This window comes from Budorcas taxicolor, chromosome 5 (assembly GCF_023091745.1).
Source record: "Budorcas taxicolor isolate Tak-1 chromosome 5, Takin1.1, whole genome shotgun sequence".
Lineage (NCBI taxonomy): Eukaryota > Metazoa > Chordata > Mammalia > Artiodactyla > Bovidae > Budorcas > Budorcas taxicolor.
In genome coordinates, this window is record NC_068914.1 from 155,636,359 (window position 1) to 155,652,696 (window position 16,338).

The following is a 16,338-nucleotide window of genomic DNA, read 5'->3' on the forward strand; positions in this document are numbered from 1 at the left end:
AGTGATTCTTATACATCTACAGCTCCAGGAAGTATTTTATTTTTTAAAGTGTCCAAAAGTCACATAGAGCCAAATTTGGTAAATAAGATAGATGGTCAAGTTATAAACTATTGATTTTAGACAAAATAAGGTATTTGATTGTAAAATTTCAGTCCGATATTCTTGTAAGATTTATAAACATTTCTGAAGTCATTCTCTAATTAAAAGAGGATTTCAGAATTGCTTCCAACAATCCTGGATTGAAAGTTTAAAATCTAAAAAGGTTTTAAAAGCCTAAAAAGGTTGGCCTATGATTTTATAAAATGATGGCAAATAGTCATAGTTGTTTTACTTTTTAAAAATTACAACAACTAAATTTCTGTTGAAAGTAAGATTAAAGTTTTACATGTAGTCTATATTTAAAATCGTTTTTATTTTAAAAAGTGAAAATATTTTGGAAATTGTATCACTAATGCATACCCAATCAACATTTTTAGGGCTTTTCCCCCTCTTCTGTCCCAAGTCCATTGTATGAAACATAGAAATCTTCAGATTTAAATTGTTCGAATACTACTCATAGGTTTCTGTCAGAAAATAAAAAGGGGGGAAAACAAATAGAGACATGGTCTAAGCGGAAAAAATTTTCATGGTGTGCCTTATCTTATGTCTCGAGCAAAAGTCAACCATTTCCTTGGGTCTGCAAAGTGAAAAGGTGAACTGTGGTTATCTGTAATGAGAACACATGGCAGATGAAGGAAGACAGGTATTCTGGATGAATGTGGATTATCCGCTGTGAGACCCCCTCTCACCAGTACTGAGACTGTTTGAAACTAAGGGACAGAGCACTTTTAACCATGAGGTTGTGAGCTGAGTACTTTTTCGGTCCTTCTGTGTTCAGTTATTTAATAGTACCTCTAGCTGACTTGTGGTGTGGAGAACAATTGTCAGAATTTTTCTTAAACAGTTAATAAATAATCAAAGCTTGAGTAAAGCTCTAGTTTCATCTTTTGTCTTTACAAAAAAACACTGAGGTTTGAGGGTGGAAAAAGCCGTATATCCAGTCTCAGAATATCTTGCCATTTTCAGGAAGGGCCTCTAGGTCCTGAGAGAGTGTGTTCAACCCTTTAGAGTTTATACTACACATTTTGAAATAGTTTTGACTCTTCAAGTCTATGACAGGTGGTATTTCTTGTTGCTGTCTTATTTTAAATCTGTTTTAAGCTGAGACACATACACTGTGGTATGACTGGATGAGGCCTGCTCACAAACAACTCCACTGTGACTACATGCAGCAGCTGGCAGAGGTCAAAGCCAGGAGCAAGAACAAGGTTCGGGCTGTGCAGCAGCTGGTACAGCGCCTCAGGCTGATCAAATCTCCTGCAGAAATTGAACGGATGCAGGTTGCTGGGAAGCTGACATCACAGGTATGGCTTCCTACCAAAAAAGTTCTTCCCCAATTGAAAAAGTCCAGCTTTTAGGGTTCAGTGAGCACCCTGAGGTTGTGTACCCAGGGCAGTAGTCTCACGGCACATGGACATACACCTGCTTTGCTGTTTACCGAGTGTGTCTAGAGACTTGTGCAGTACTTAGGAAGGCAAATTAGATATCCTTCTTGTGTCTTTTTATCCAATATCTTAGTTGTTTCTCTTTGGAACAACATAAGTTAATTCATTTTATTTCCTTTCCTTATCATAATTACAGTAATAGTGGCAGGGCTTATCAAAGTAGATTCATGGGACCTAAAATGACCATGCTTACAAATTAATCAGTTTATTACAGAAGGGCACAGTTTACCAACAGCATTAATGTGAGAATAGCTATCACAGCCAATGTCTGTCTCACAGCCGTGTCCAGAGAAGCTGAGTGCAGGCTCCTGTTGTGCTTCCCCAGTAAGGACCGGGCAGGGTGCATTTTCTCTGGGGCTCAGGAACCACAAATGCATGCATAGGACACCTCGGAACCAGGAAGCCCCAGGAATCTCAGCTAGGGAGTTTTGGATTTTGGTCTCATTGGCATATTCCTGCTCTGTAACAGCTCTCACAGAGACCAAGTATAAACCTTTGATCTCATCAACATAGAGTAGATGACATTCTACCATCATATTGTGGTACCTCTTTTAAACCATCATCACAATTGATGACTACATAGTGTTCATTTAGACTATTATTAATCAGTGTTTTTCAGGTTCAACCTGTTAAATATTCCCGCAGTTTGCTTCCCAACATAGCTCCTCTATAATAGATCCATCCTATGACGTGAGAATCAGAAACAAAAAAAAAAAACCCAAAACTAGCTACATTTGTATTGTTTCACATAGTCAAACACAGAGCTCTCTCATCTCTTGTCCATTTTGAGAACGTATGTTCGCTCTGGGAATCTGGGAAGTGTGTTTGTTACGTTGGCTATTGTGTAGCTCTGTTTTAGGCTCTTCAAAAGAGGAAGAGATTTCATCAGAGCCCTCCACCCCAAGGCACTTCCGAGTCAAGGCTAGGAGAAATAGTATTGTCTTGCTTTAAGCATCTCTTGAGGCACAAAATTACATTAAGTTTTCCCTTTTATGTCACCCGTTGATTGCTCCCTTGAAACTGTTTTCCATAGTGGCTTCACCATTTGACATTTCTGCTAGCAATATACAAGGGTTCCAATTTCTCTGCATCCTCACCAACACTTATTTTTTGGTTTGGGGGTTTTGTTTGGTTCGTTTGCTTTGATGATAACCATCCTAATGGATGTGAAATGGTGTCTTTGGCTTCCTTATTGTTCCAGTGGTTAAGAATCGTCCTTACGGAAATAAAAGAATCTGCCTTGCAATGCAGGGGACATCGGTTCAATCAGTCCCTGGTCCAGGAAGATCCCACATGCCCCGGGGAAACTAAGCCAATGAACCATAACTACTGAGCCCACGCACCGCAACTGCAGAAACCTGGGCACCCTAGAGCCAGCGCTCTGCAACAAGAGAAGCCGCTGTGATGAGTAGCCCTCGCACCACAACTAGACAGCGGCCCCCACTCGCTGTAACTAGAGGAAGTCCACACGCGGCAAAGACTAGAGCAGCCAAAAATAAATAAATGATTTTCACACACACAAAAGAATGGTATCTCATTTTGGTTTTGATTAGCATTTTCCTAGTCACTCATTGAGCATCTTTCTGTGTGCTTATTGGACCTTTATATATCATCTTTGGAGACATGTCCATTCAGCTCTTTTGCCTGTTTTCTAATAGAACTATTTATCTTTTTGGTTTTTAGTTGCAGAGTTCTTTACATAGTATTCTGCATACTAAACCTTAAGAGATAAGGGTCTCTGATTTTTTTTTTTGTCCTCCATCAGACAGTTTACCATACCTGAATTATCTTAGTTGTAGTGTGTCTCAGAAGCCTCACTGGTTCATTAACAGTGGCGCAAGTTTCTTTGGTTAGAGCTCCACCTGCTGCCCAAAATGAGTGAGACTCGTCTGAAGAAGAGTGAGCTTTGTCAGACTGAAGCCATCCATACCTGCCCTCAATTTGCGATTCCTTGCCAATCCATTATGCTAGCTGCTAAGGTTCAGATTTATCTTTTTCAGATTCCACTGATTTAAAAGCCAGTACTACTTCAAACCAGCAGTGGTTTGGCAGTCACCCAAGCTCAAGAGTTTTATTTTCATCCCTCTTATCAGAATCATCCTTTTTCTTTCAAAATAATTCCTTAACCATGTATTTTAAGAATAATTCAAGTATGCTGGAACACTTGGGTGTCCACATGTGCAGTAACGATGTTGGACCCATACCTCACACACATATACAATGATTAACTCAAAATAGATCAAAGACCTAACCTTAAGAGCTACAAGTATATAAAGCTCCTAGAAGAAAATACAGTGCTGGATCTTTATGAATTTGAATTTATTAAATATGACACCAAAATAAGCAACAAAAGAAAAATAAACTGGATTTGATCAAAGTTAAAAATAGTTGTGTTTCAGAGGGCATTTTTCAGGAGCGTAAAAAGGCGACCTCCAGAATGGGAGAAAATGTTTGCTGATAAAGGTCAAGTATTCAGAATATGTAAAGAATTCTTGCAACTCAAAAAAGGAAAGCCCATGATAGTCCAGAGGTTAGGACTCCACACTGTCAATGCTGAGGGTGATGGTTCAATCCCTGATCAGGGAACTAAGATCCTGCAAGCCTCTTGGCACGGCCAACAGAAAAAAAGGACAGCTCAATTATAAAGTGAGTGAAACTTGAATAGACATCTCTCCAAAGATATACAAATGACCTAAGCACATGAAAAAATGTTTTAAATATCATTAGCCACTTGGGAAATGCAAATCAAAATCAGATACCACTTCATACCTAATAATATGCCTTATTAAAAAATAACAAATGTTGAGCTTCCCTGGTGGCTCGGTGGTAAAGAATCTGCCAGCCAGTGCAGGGGACATGGGTTCAGTCCCTGGTCAGGGAAGATCCTACGTTCCTCAGGGCACCTAAGCCTGAGCACCACACTGCTGAGCCTGTGCTCTGGAGCTTGGGCATTAAGAGAAACCAGCACCATGAGAAGCCCGTGCACCGCAGCTAGAGAGTAGCCCCCACTGGCCGCAACCAGAGGAAGCCCGCATGCATAATGAAGACCCAGCACAGCCATAACTAAATAAAAATCTTCCTTAAAAATTAATAAGTGTTTGCAAGGATGTGGAAAAATCGGGACCTTTGTACATTACCCTGGTGGCTCAGACAGTAAAGTGTCTGCCTACAGTGTGGGAGACCTGGGTTCAATCCATGGCTTGGGAAAATCTCCTGGAGAAGGAAATGGTACCCACTCCGGTATTCTTGCCTGGAAGATCCCATGGTCGGAGGAACCTGGTAGACTACAGTCCATGGGGTCGCAAAGAGTTGGGCATGACTGAGTGACGTTTACTTACTTACTTGTACGTTACCAGTAGAAGTGTTCAGTCACTGTGGAAAATACTTGGGGGTTCCTAAAAAAAAATAAGTATTATATGACCTGACAGTTCTTCTCTTAGGTATATACCCAAAAGAATTAAAAACAGGTGCTCAAACAATGGTGGTGGTGGTTTAGTCACTAAGTAGTGTCCAATTCTTGCGACCCCATGGACTGTAGCCTGCCAGACTCCTCTGTCCGTGGGATTCTCCAGGCAAGAATACTGGAATGGGTTGTCATCTCCTTCTCCAGAGGGTCTTCCTGACCCAGGGATTGAACCCAGATCTCTTGCATTTCAGGCAGAATCTTTACCGACTGAGCTGTGAGCGAAGTTGAGTCACCATTGACAATAGCCAAAAGGTGCAAACAACTCTTATGACCATCCATTGATGAACGGATAAGCAAAATGTAGTGTTTATATCTATACATACAGTGGAATGAATACTGGTCAGCCGTAAAGAGGAATGACATACTGATACATTCCACAACATTGATGAACCTTGAAGCCATTATCCTAAGTGAAGCAGACCAGACACAAAAGGCGACACGTTATGTAGTTCCGTTTATGTGAAATAGCCAGAATATGTAAATCCATAGAAACCAAAAGCAGGTTGATGCTTGCCAGGGCCTGGGGTGACAGGGATATGGGGAAAGTAACTGCTTATTTGGGTAGGGCGTTTCTTTTGGGGTGGTGAAAATGTTTTTAAACTAGACAGAGGTGGAAGCTGCCTAGCATTGTCAGTAGACTAAATACCACTGAAGTGTTCACTTTTTTTTTTTTTTTGGCCACGAGGCGCAGCATGTGGGCCATTAGTCCCCCAACCAGGAGCCAAACCTATGCCCCCTGTGGTGGAAGCACAGAGAATTCCCCAAATTGTTCACTGTTAAATTGGTTAATTTTATGTAATGTGGATTTCATGTCGGGTTTAAAAAAAAAAGGAATGAATGAATTTAGATGCCAGATGTACTAACAAATGGCAGTTAAACGGGTCAGTTGTTAAAGACAGTGGTAGTGCTCCCCAGTCTCGAGTTACCAAAGGAGAGGGTACAGCGGGTCGAGAAGCAGCAGAACTGGACTTGCAGCAGTGGGCTGTTCAAAGTTGGGAACGGGGCACGCCAGGGCTGCATATTGTCACCCGGCTTATTTAACTTATACGCAGGGTACATCATGCAGAACACTGGACTGGATGAAGCTCGAGCTAAAATCACGATTGCGAGGGGAAACCTCAGATATGCAAATGATACCACTCTTAATAGCAAAAAGTGAAGAGGAACTAAAGAGACTCTTGATGAAGGTGAAAGACGAGTGAAAAGGCTGGCTTGAAACCCAACATTCAAAAACTAAGACCATAGTATCCGGTCCCATTACTTCATAGCAAAAGGGGGGAAAGTGGAAGCAGGGACAGATTTTATTTTCCTGGGCTGCAAAATCACTGCAGATGGTGACTGCAGCCATGAAATATAAAAGACGTTTGCTCCTTGGAAGGAAAGTTATGACAAACCTAGACAGAGTATTAAAAAGCAGAGACGTTACTTTGCCGACACATACGGATATGAGAGTTGGACCATGAAGAAGGCCGAGCACCAAAGAACTGATGCTCTCGGATAGTGCTGAGAAGACTCTTGAGTCCCTTAGACTGCAAGGAGATCAAACCAGTTAAAATTTTCGATTGATTCAGAAAATCAACCCTGACTGTTCATTGGAAGGATTGATGCTGAAGCTGAAGTTCCAGTACTTTGGCGACCTGATGTGAAGAGCCAATTCATTGGAAAAGACTCTGATGCTGGGAAAGATTGAAGACAGAAGAAGGGGGCAGCAGAGGATGAGATGGTTAGATAGCATCACCAACTCAACAGACATGAATTTGAGCAGACTCAGGGAGGTTAGTGAAGGACAAATTAGTGAAATGTGCCTGGCACACTGCAGTCCATGGGGTCACAAAGAGTCAGATACAACTTAACCACTGAACAACAATAACCCATCAGCCAGGTCTAGAGTACAGGCTCCTGTTGTCCTCCTCAGTCAGGACTGGGGAAGATGAACTTTCTCGGAGGCTCTGGAACCACAGATACACACACAGAACACCTCGGAACCAGGCAGCCCCAGGAATCTCAGCTAGGGATCCTAGGGTTTTGATTGTGTTGGTATATTCCTTCTATGAAGCAGCAAAGCCCTTCAGAGGTCCCAGAGAATCCAAGAGCAAACCAGTAATTTCACTGTTATCAATACTGATAAGCTGATAACAGACTGCTTGGAAACTCCTCTCAGCACTATTAACCAACATAGTTCAGACCTTGACTAGGGTCAGTGCTAGGCAATGTTGTCCTGAAATTTAGAAGGAAGAAAGTGGAAGTGTCAGTCACTCAGTTATGTCCAGCTCTGCGATTCTCCAGGCAAGAATACTGGCGTAGGTTGCCATTCCCTTCTCCAGGGGATCTTCCCAACCCAGGGATCGAACGTGGGTCTCCCACATTGCAGATGGGTTCTTTACCATCTAAGCCACAGGGGAGCCGTCTTAGAAGTATCAAGTCTGGTAATTCCTTTATAATCTACCAATTTAGCAATGACAACAGAGAATTTGCCCTTATTTTTCTTAATAAACAACTTCTAGCTATCAGTGATTATATTCCTTCAGAGTTCCCAACATTCTAATCTAGAATGTTTCTATAAGACTTTTGATATTTGGGCAAAATAGTTTCCTTAAGAATAGTTACACTAGGGCTGGAAGGTGGGAGAGAGGGGTTCAGGATTGGGAACTCATGTACACCCGTGGCTGATTGATGTCAATGTATGGCAATACCAATACAGTATTGTAAAGCAAAATAAAGTAAAAATAAAAATTTTTTAAATGAATGATAAAGAAAAAAGAATAGTTACGCTAACAAAAGGGTTAAAAAAAAAAAAAGAATCTTACAGAAAAACCTGGACCAACTGTTTGGCCGACCCAGGAATCCCCTGTGATAGCTGCACTGCATGTGTGTCGTGTTTCCTATCTTTGTAAACATCCGGGTCTGCAATTCCTCACTGGACCTCATTTCAAAAAGGATTTTGATTAGCTTACATGGATACATAAAATACAAGAGAGCATAAATTCATGGTAGAGTTGAAGAAAAGCAACATTTGAGGGGAATGGAGCTAAAACAAAATAAAAACCAAAGGCACATTGTGTAAGATGTCACAGAAAAACCCGAATGAACTTATTGGCCAATAATTAAATTACTGATATTGTAGGCCGGTGGTTCTCAACTGGGGGCAGTTTTGTGTTCCCTAGGGGACATTTGGCAACATCTAATTATCACAGTTAGGGAATGCTACTGTCATCCTGCATTGAACAGGATAGCCCCCAAAGAATAACCTGGCCCAAAATGTTGATAGTGCCAAGGCTGGGGAACCCTGCTGTAGGCTCTACCAGTGAATCCATAATTGCATATATTCTAAGGCTGTAGAATCATTTTGAAAGATAAATGACAAATGTGTTTCCCTGCCGCTTATTCTAGCATACAGTGTATATTCTAAGTGGGAAGGTTGAATGCCCTTCCACTAAGTCTGTCATCAGCCAACTATTCCGGAAAGCAGTATTTTCCCCTTTGGAAAGCTGTATTATCGTGCCCACAAAGCCATAACTTCAGGTCAACAAAGTTGGGGAGAACCGTGTTTTTCATTTGAGCTCCAGTATTTTGAATGTTAGGATAAGCAACGTAGTTAAAATGGGACTATGTTCTTTTCTTCCTTCCTTCTCTTTGCAGGCTTTTATAGAGACCATGTTTGCCAGTAAAGCCCCTGTGGAAGAAGGCTTTCTTTATGCTAAGGTGAGCTTTAAATGCCTGGTGAAGTTTTGTCAGAGGCAAATGTACTTTCTTGATTTGCATATGGCATCCAGTTGGCTTTCATGGACATGACTAGGGTATCCATGAAGAGGATTTGGTTCTTAAATGTCACTGGTAATTTATTAGATGAGTCTAAAATATGTAGAGCTACCCTGGTAGCTCAGATGGTAAAGAATCCACCTGCAATGCAGGAGACCCAAGTTCAATTCCTGGGTCAGGAAGATCTGCTGGAGAAGGGATAGACTACCCACTCCAGTATTCTTGGGCTTCCCTGGTGGCTCAGCTGGTAAAGGGTCTGCCTGCAATGCGGGAGACCTGGGTTTGAGCCCTGGGTTGGGAAGATCCCCTGGAGAAGGGAACAGCTATCCACTCCAGTATTCTGGCCTGGAGAATTCCATGAACTATGCCATGGGGTCACAAAGAGTCGAACACGACTGAGCTACTTTTACTTTCTTTCACAATTAAATGGAGAAAATTGAAAAGAACAGATAAAGAAGGAAGGACTTTCACAAGTGGGAGTTAAGAAGAATCATAGTATTTAGGTAAATGTAAAGGCAGAGAATCCGAGGCGGTTCTGTGGATAGTAGCAGATACGAAACAGCCTCCAGCTTCGTCCTAGGACATAACGAAATTAGAATTTACCATTTGCCTAGCATCCTTTTTCAAATTTCCAGAGCATGTAGGTTGGTAGCTATTTGGAAGGTTGAAATTGGAAATTTAGAGCTCTTGTTAAAAATGCAAGTTGTATTCCAGTGTTTACCTAAATAAGAAAAAAGTAACATGTAAAGTGTCTAGACTATATCTTTGTACTCAGCCTGATCATAAGTTTTCTGTTCTGTCTTCAGGACTTAACTGTTTGAAAATCATAGGAAAGTTAGAGCACTTGGAAGAAAAGAACAGATTTAGTAATAGCGTTGAATAACAGTATTGGGGTGAGAATAAAAGTAATGGACTGAAATTATAGCATAAAACTTTGGTTAAAAAGATGTGATGGATCGTTTTCTGGTATTGACTTAAGTACTTGACTGGAGGTATGGGCTGTTGAAGAGAGACTAGGCTAGGGCGGCCTTAAGGAAATCCTTTCTTCAGTCCTGTATTGTCAGACTTTGCTGCTGTTTTTCAGTTTGAGTTTGAATGCCGGGCCCGTGGTGCAGACATCTTAGCTTACCCACCTGTGGTTGCTGGAGGTAACCGGTCAAACACTTTGCACTATGTGAAGAACAATCAGCTCATCAAGGTGCGTAGATCCCCTTCAGTGCTACTACCTCTGGGTTCAGATGCCTTAGTAGGAAACAGCTGTAGCCTCACAGCCCCTTAACCTTCAGCTTTCACAAGCTAACTGCCGTTTATAAAACCTTTTGTTTATAAAATGCTTTTATAGACATGCTCTCCTTTGATCCTCACATTAGCACTATGAGATAAGAGCAGTTATTAGCATGCCTGTTTAACAGAAAAGAAGCTTTAGGTAACTCATTAATGCAGAGCCAAGTATTCTAGTCTAAATCCTCTGCTCATTTCATGTGGTAAAACTCCTTCACTGAGGTCTTGTGCCAACAACAGGCCAAGCTTATTTTGGGAGCAGGCAGATTTTACCAATAGCTTATTAGCTGTGAGGGAACTTATATTTTATGGTTTTCTTCCCAAGTGATTTATAAGTAAAGAATCTTGTATTCCTTTATTGAGTCTACTTTTAATTATCTACTTAAATTTACAGTAAATTCCAAAAAATGAATATAGCAAACATGTAAATTACACATTTTTTTTTCTAATGAATACCTGTGAACCAAAGACTCAACTCAAGAACATTGCCAGTATGTTCAGTCTTCTTACAGACCCTGATGCTCTGCCCTCCCACAGCCTCCCTCCCAGAGGTCACTAAGCAGTATCCTAAATGTTTGTTTGTCATTCTCTTGGGTTTTTTAAAAAAATAGTTTTATCATATAGACATGATTCCCCAAACAATATTAATTAGTTCTGCCTCTTTATGAACTATTTAAAAATTACATACTGTTATATGTAGTTTTGGGAGCTTAGCTTTTCTTTTTACTCAAGCAGGATAAAATAATTTTTTTCCCCATGTATTTGTATCTGTTTACACTCCTGCCAGCATATATGTATAGTTAATTCTGTTGACCATATTCTCTCTATCCCTTGCTACTATCAAACTTCTTAATTTCTATCATTTTAGTTGGAATAAGACATTGTGGCCTTAAATTCCGTTGCCTCTATTCCCAATGAAGTTAAGCATCTTATCTTGTGGCACAACTGGTTCCAACTTGCTCATGTGTTGTTTAGTATATTCTGATTTGTGTACATGAGTGAGATTGTCTTATAATTTTTCTCTTGCTGTCTTTCTGGTTTTCACATCAAGGTGTCAAACAGTTTGTTTTTTAATATTATAGAATGATTTGAATTAACGTTCCTTGAAAATTGGTTAGAACGTCCTGTGGAATTATTTGGGCCTGATATTATCTCTTACGGGCCTTTTAACTGTGGTTCAATTTCATTAATATACTGAGACTTTCTATTTATTTTTACATATCTTAATTGTAAAATGCACCTACTGGGAAAGTAGTTAAACCATAAAGGAAGAGTTTAATGGATAATTTTAAAGACTCGTGTAACCATTACCCAGATCAAGAAATAAAACATACCAGCAAGCTGTAGCTTGCTGGCCCTCTGGGCCAAATCCAGCCTTCCACTTTGTTTTTTAAATAAAGTTTCATTGGAACACAGTGATTTCTGCTCCCCTACCCCCACCCCATGGGCAGAGTTGAGTAGTTGCATCAGAGACAGTATGGTCCACAAAGTAAATATCACTAGCCCTTTACAGAAAAAACTTGTCAGCCCCTGAAATAGGGCCTTACTGTGCCCCCCACCCCCAAACAGCTTTTTCTCCATGCAGTCTTTGCCCTGCCTATGATAGCTCCTCCTCTCCCTGATCGGGTAACCACTCTGCCAGTGTTGATAGTGATCGTGTCTTTGCTTTTCTTTTTATTTTACAATTAGTAAATAATGTAGTTTCACATTATTTGCTTTGGTTTCAGTTATGTTTGAACTTTATGTATTTGAAATACTATGTGTGTCTTCTTTCATATAACAGTATGTTGTTGCATGCCACTAGTTTGTTCATTGTAATAGCTAAAGTGTGGAATAGCAGTTGAAGTGTGGTTTATGAAGTTAAATCTATTTTCATAAGAATGCTAAGATGTTACATGCTCTTTTTCACTCTTACTGTCTCTCAACTGTACAGTTAAGTATCCCAGAGGTTTCATGACATGAAACATCACTTCAAATTGAATGCAGAAGCAAATATGAGGAGACTCTAGCTGTCTTCTATTTTTCTATGCTAAATAGAGATTTGCAAAAATGTAAAGCAGTGCCACTTTTCTAACAATAATTTTTAGAAAAAGTTATTTTCATTAAAAATGTTATTTTAGCATGTAATGAGTGGGTTTATTATTATTTTTAAATGAATGAATATTATAAACTTTTCTGTTTTAATTTCTTTCTGTGATAAATATCCATAGATGGACATTTATATATTTTCTGGGTTTTTACCATTATGAAGAATATTCTGTGAACGGTATATGTTATCAAGATTGCCTAAGGAACACCTAATAGTGGAGTTGCTGAGTCATAGGGTATGCATATTTGCAACTTTGGTAGAAAATGCCTAGGACATCCCTGGTGGTCCAGTGGTTTAAACTGCGCTTCCATTGCAAGGGGCTCAGGTTTGATCCCTGATTGAGAAAGTTCTGCATGCCACGCAGTGAGGCCAAAAAAAAAAAAGAAACTGCCAGACGTTCCCAAAGTGACTTTATCAATTTATATTTCCATTCTTCCTGAAACAGTTTTGTAGATTATATTTTTCTAGTATTTCGTCCAAGTTTTTAAAATTATTCATAGAATTATCTTACGTTTTAATCTTTTGTGTTTGGAATTAATTACACTTTTACATTCTTTTTCTTTTCTTTTGTTTTTTGTTTATGTACCTTTTTACAGTCTTGAACTATTTTTGCCTTCTCTTTTTTTCTAATAAAACTTAATAGTTTCTTTAAAAGTAAATATACATATCCCTATGAACCAGCAATTTCTTTTGTAGGTACTTTTCCAAGAAAAATTAAAACATATATCCCCAAAATGCCTTGTACAAGAATGTTGATAGCCAGTTTGTAACTAGGATATTAGATGAAGACGTTGCCATGTGGTATATCCTTACGAGAAAGGAGCAAACCACAGCACTACCAAGAGCACAAATGACCTCAAAAGGAAAAAATTGCAAGCTATATGATTCTACTCCTGCGTTCATGTGGAGTTCTGGAATAAGCAAAACTCATCTATGGTGATAGAAATCAGATCAGTGGTTGCTTCTGATGGGGCGTTGACTGGGTAAAAGCGTGAACATACGGTTACCTGGGTATATACGTTTGACAAAACTTAGTTCTGTACACTTCAGATCTGTGCAAAGAAATCTCAGCAGAGGTTTGCGGGTTTTTATTCGTCTGTGAAAGTCAGCTTCACATACCATTAATGCTATTTTGTCTTTGCTTATTATCTTACCACACTGTGTCCTGGCCTTTGTTAATTTTACTCTTCTCTCTCTATGTTCATTCTCTTCTTCTTTTTCTAGCTTCTTAAATTAGGTGCTAAACTCTTTTTTTTTTTTTTTTTTCTTTTTTTTACTGTGACATGTGACTTATAGGATCTTAGTCCCCTGGCCAGGAATCGAACCTGGGCATTGAAAGCACCTGGTCCTAACCACAGGACCACCAGGGAATTCCCTAAATTCATTAATTTTCATCCTTTTTTCCTTTCTAAGCATGATTATTTAAGAATTAATATTTCACTTTCACTATATTCCATGTATTTTCTTAAAGTTGTCATATTTGTCAAATGTTATAAACAATAAATATATTGTACTGTTTAAAATAATAATAAAATGAACCACCATGTATCCACCATCAAGGATAGAAAGAACACTGCTTGAACCTTAGAAGCTTCTAGGCAATCCCATGCACATCTCCCTTTCTATCTCCTATCATCCTAACAATTATTTTAACCATTTTTTGGTTTTTCTTCATAGTTTTACCACCAGGGTACCTGTTCCTAAACAATATAGTATTCATTCTTGGAAAACTAGAGAATAAGCACAAATCTAGCCTTATAAGGCAAGAAGACGTATCGCTGTTATTAGAGCAAGTAAGAAATAAGGGAAAATGGTCGAAAACCTATAGGTCATAGTCTAGCTTTGGTTATCTAAAAGTTTTCAATTCAAGTTACCGGGCAAGGTTATCAACAAACCACGAGAAACGCAGGGTATTGGAAGGGCTCTGCTCTTGACTGGCTAGTAGGAGCCTGGCACAGTTGTGGTCAGAAAGACCGCAGGCTGCCCATGGTTCTGCCTCAGGGCTTACCACAGCGACGTGCAGCTGTCAGGAAGAGGTCACAGCAGAGGCTTTAAACAAACTTACCTGCATGTTCATCTTCCCTTCTTAGCTCTTAGACGGCCTTTCTGGGATCACCTTCCTTCCACCTCAGCTTCCTTTAGATGAAGGTATATAGCTGATAAACTTGTTCCACCTTCGTTTAGCCAAAGCAGCTTTATTTCATTCTCATTCTTGAGAAATGGCTATGCTGAGAAAACCATCCTAGATTGACAGTTATTGTTAGTCATCAGTTTTAATATATTTTTACTCTCTTCTGACTTTTTGCTGATCTTAGAAAAGAAAATAATTATTATTTTACTTTGGGAAATTTCTTTTTGCTACATTAAGATTTCTTTTTCTTTGGTATGTCTCAGTTTTATTGTATTTCTAAGTACAAATTTATTTTTACGTGTCTCATTATGATACCTTCTGGTTCCTGAATCTGTAGATTTGTGTCTTTATCAGTTCTAGGAAATGCTCAGACATTTCTTTAGATATCACCTCTTCCATGTCTCTGTTCACTCCTGCAAGGACTTCAGTTAGATGTGTTGATAGGTTAAACCTCTGTTCTGTTTCCGGTAAGCTGACTTTTCTTTCATGTTTACATTGGTTTTGTCTGTCTCTGTCATATTCTAGGGGATTTTGGTAGGTCTGTCTTCTAGGAAACTAAACTTTTTCATTTGTCTAACCTACTCCTTCAGCCATCCACCTAGTGTTTTATTTCAGCAGTAATTTTTATCTCCATTCCCTTCAAATCCACATGGTTATTTTTTAGTTGTCACTTGTTGCTTGTTAACCTTATCTCTTTAAACATTTCATGACAGCAGTTATGTCATGAATTCCAGATAATTCCATCACCTGGAATTCTGGAAGACCTGAATTTGGTATGTGGTGTTCCTGCTGAGTCTCGCTGACTGGGGCCTACTGTCTCATGTGCTTGACAGTGACAGCCTCTGGTTGTGAGCTCATGTGTGCTTGTTGTTATTTTGGGGAAATTGTGAAGTCCCAAATTTGGGAGCCATTTCCTCTAAATATTATTCGCATATGCTTTTGTCAGAAGTGAAGTGGGTTCTGATGACCCAGAGCCCTGTTATCCCCTGTGAATGTCCTGGGTTACTGAAGGAAATCTCCTGCTCATCTTCCCCACTCTGCAGACACTTTCCTTCCTATGTACTGTAATACTTACTTATCACTCCCAGCCCTAGTTTCAGTTCTGGGCTGTCTTTATTCAAGGAAAAAAAGTCTTTAAGACATCTCTTACATGATGTAATGTCAACATTTCATAGAATCTATTTTTATCCAGAACTGAGTTGTTTTCTAAAATTTAGTCTATATTTTGCCAGAAGTAAAAACCACATTCATTCTTCTTATCATTATTATATATGTATTTATCTGACCATTATTCTAGTGTGTGCCAAGTTCTGTGCTTATTTAGATATGAATGAGATATGGCCCGTCTTCAAAGACAGAAACAGAAAATTTCAGTATAACATGACAAGTGGTAAAACAGAGATTTACGCAAAGTGGTTTTTTTTTTCTTTTTTTGCTCCCACCAAATGTTCTGATGGAGAGCAGAAGAGGGAGTGATATTCTAAAGTTAAATGGGTAAGTTATATGTGAATAAAGGCCTTGGATACCGACTTACATAGGTTTTTTTTTTTAATTAATAGTGACAGAAGTAACATTTATGATGTGCTGATGTTCACATCTAGTAATTCAAACCCAAGCACTATGGTTCCAGAGCCAACACACTTAACCACTCAACAGTGCTGTCTTTCTTGACCCAACATGAATTCATATGAAACACTTAGATGCTGTTTCTTGTGAGAAGGAACCAGAGATTAGTCTCCTTTAAATTGGAACTTTTTTTTTTCTTAATGAAAGGCATAAAGAGTTTAAGTTAGAAGATACAACTGACAGTCACAAAGTCACCTTTGTTTACCTGTCTTATTCTTGTTCCAGGATGGGGAGATGGTGCTGCTGGATGGAGGCTGTGAGTCTTCCTGCTACGTGAGTGACATCACTCGTACCTGGCCTATCAATGGCAGGTAGGGCTGCTACAGATCCCACTGCTTCTTAGGAATATGAGTTAGAAAATGGATATGTTCGGAATAAAGGACTAAAATATACAGGGTCCCTCCAGCTCAGGTTAACTGCCTTTACAAAGCTCCTGATTCTT

General features: G+C 39.4%; 1 protein-coding gene across 2 annotated transcripts in view; it reads left to right on the plus strand.

Moving 5' to 3' along the window:
• The window catches only part of XPNPEP3 (X-prolyl aminopeptidase 3), a 43,824-nt gene that overhangs the window by 18,545 nt on the left and 8,941 nt on the right, over positions 1-16,338 (plus strand). For both annotated transcript variants that reach the window (XM_052639716.1, XM_052639717.1), the window contains 4 exons: positions 1,201-1,403; positions 8,650-8,712; positions 9,854-9,967; positions 16,122-16,207. In XM_052639716.1, coding sequence (XP_052495676.1) covers positions 1,201-1,403; positions 8,650-8,712; positions 9,854-9,967; positions 16,122-16,207 — 466 coding nt within the window. The remainder of the gene's footprint in view (positions 1-1,200; positions 1,404-8,649; positions 8,713-9,853; positions 9,968-16,121; positions 16,208-16,338) is intronic.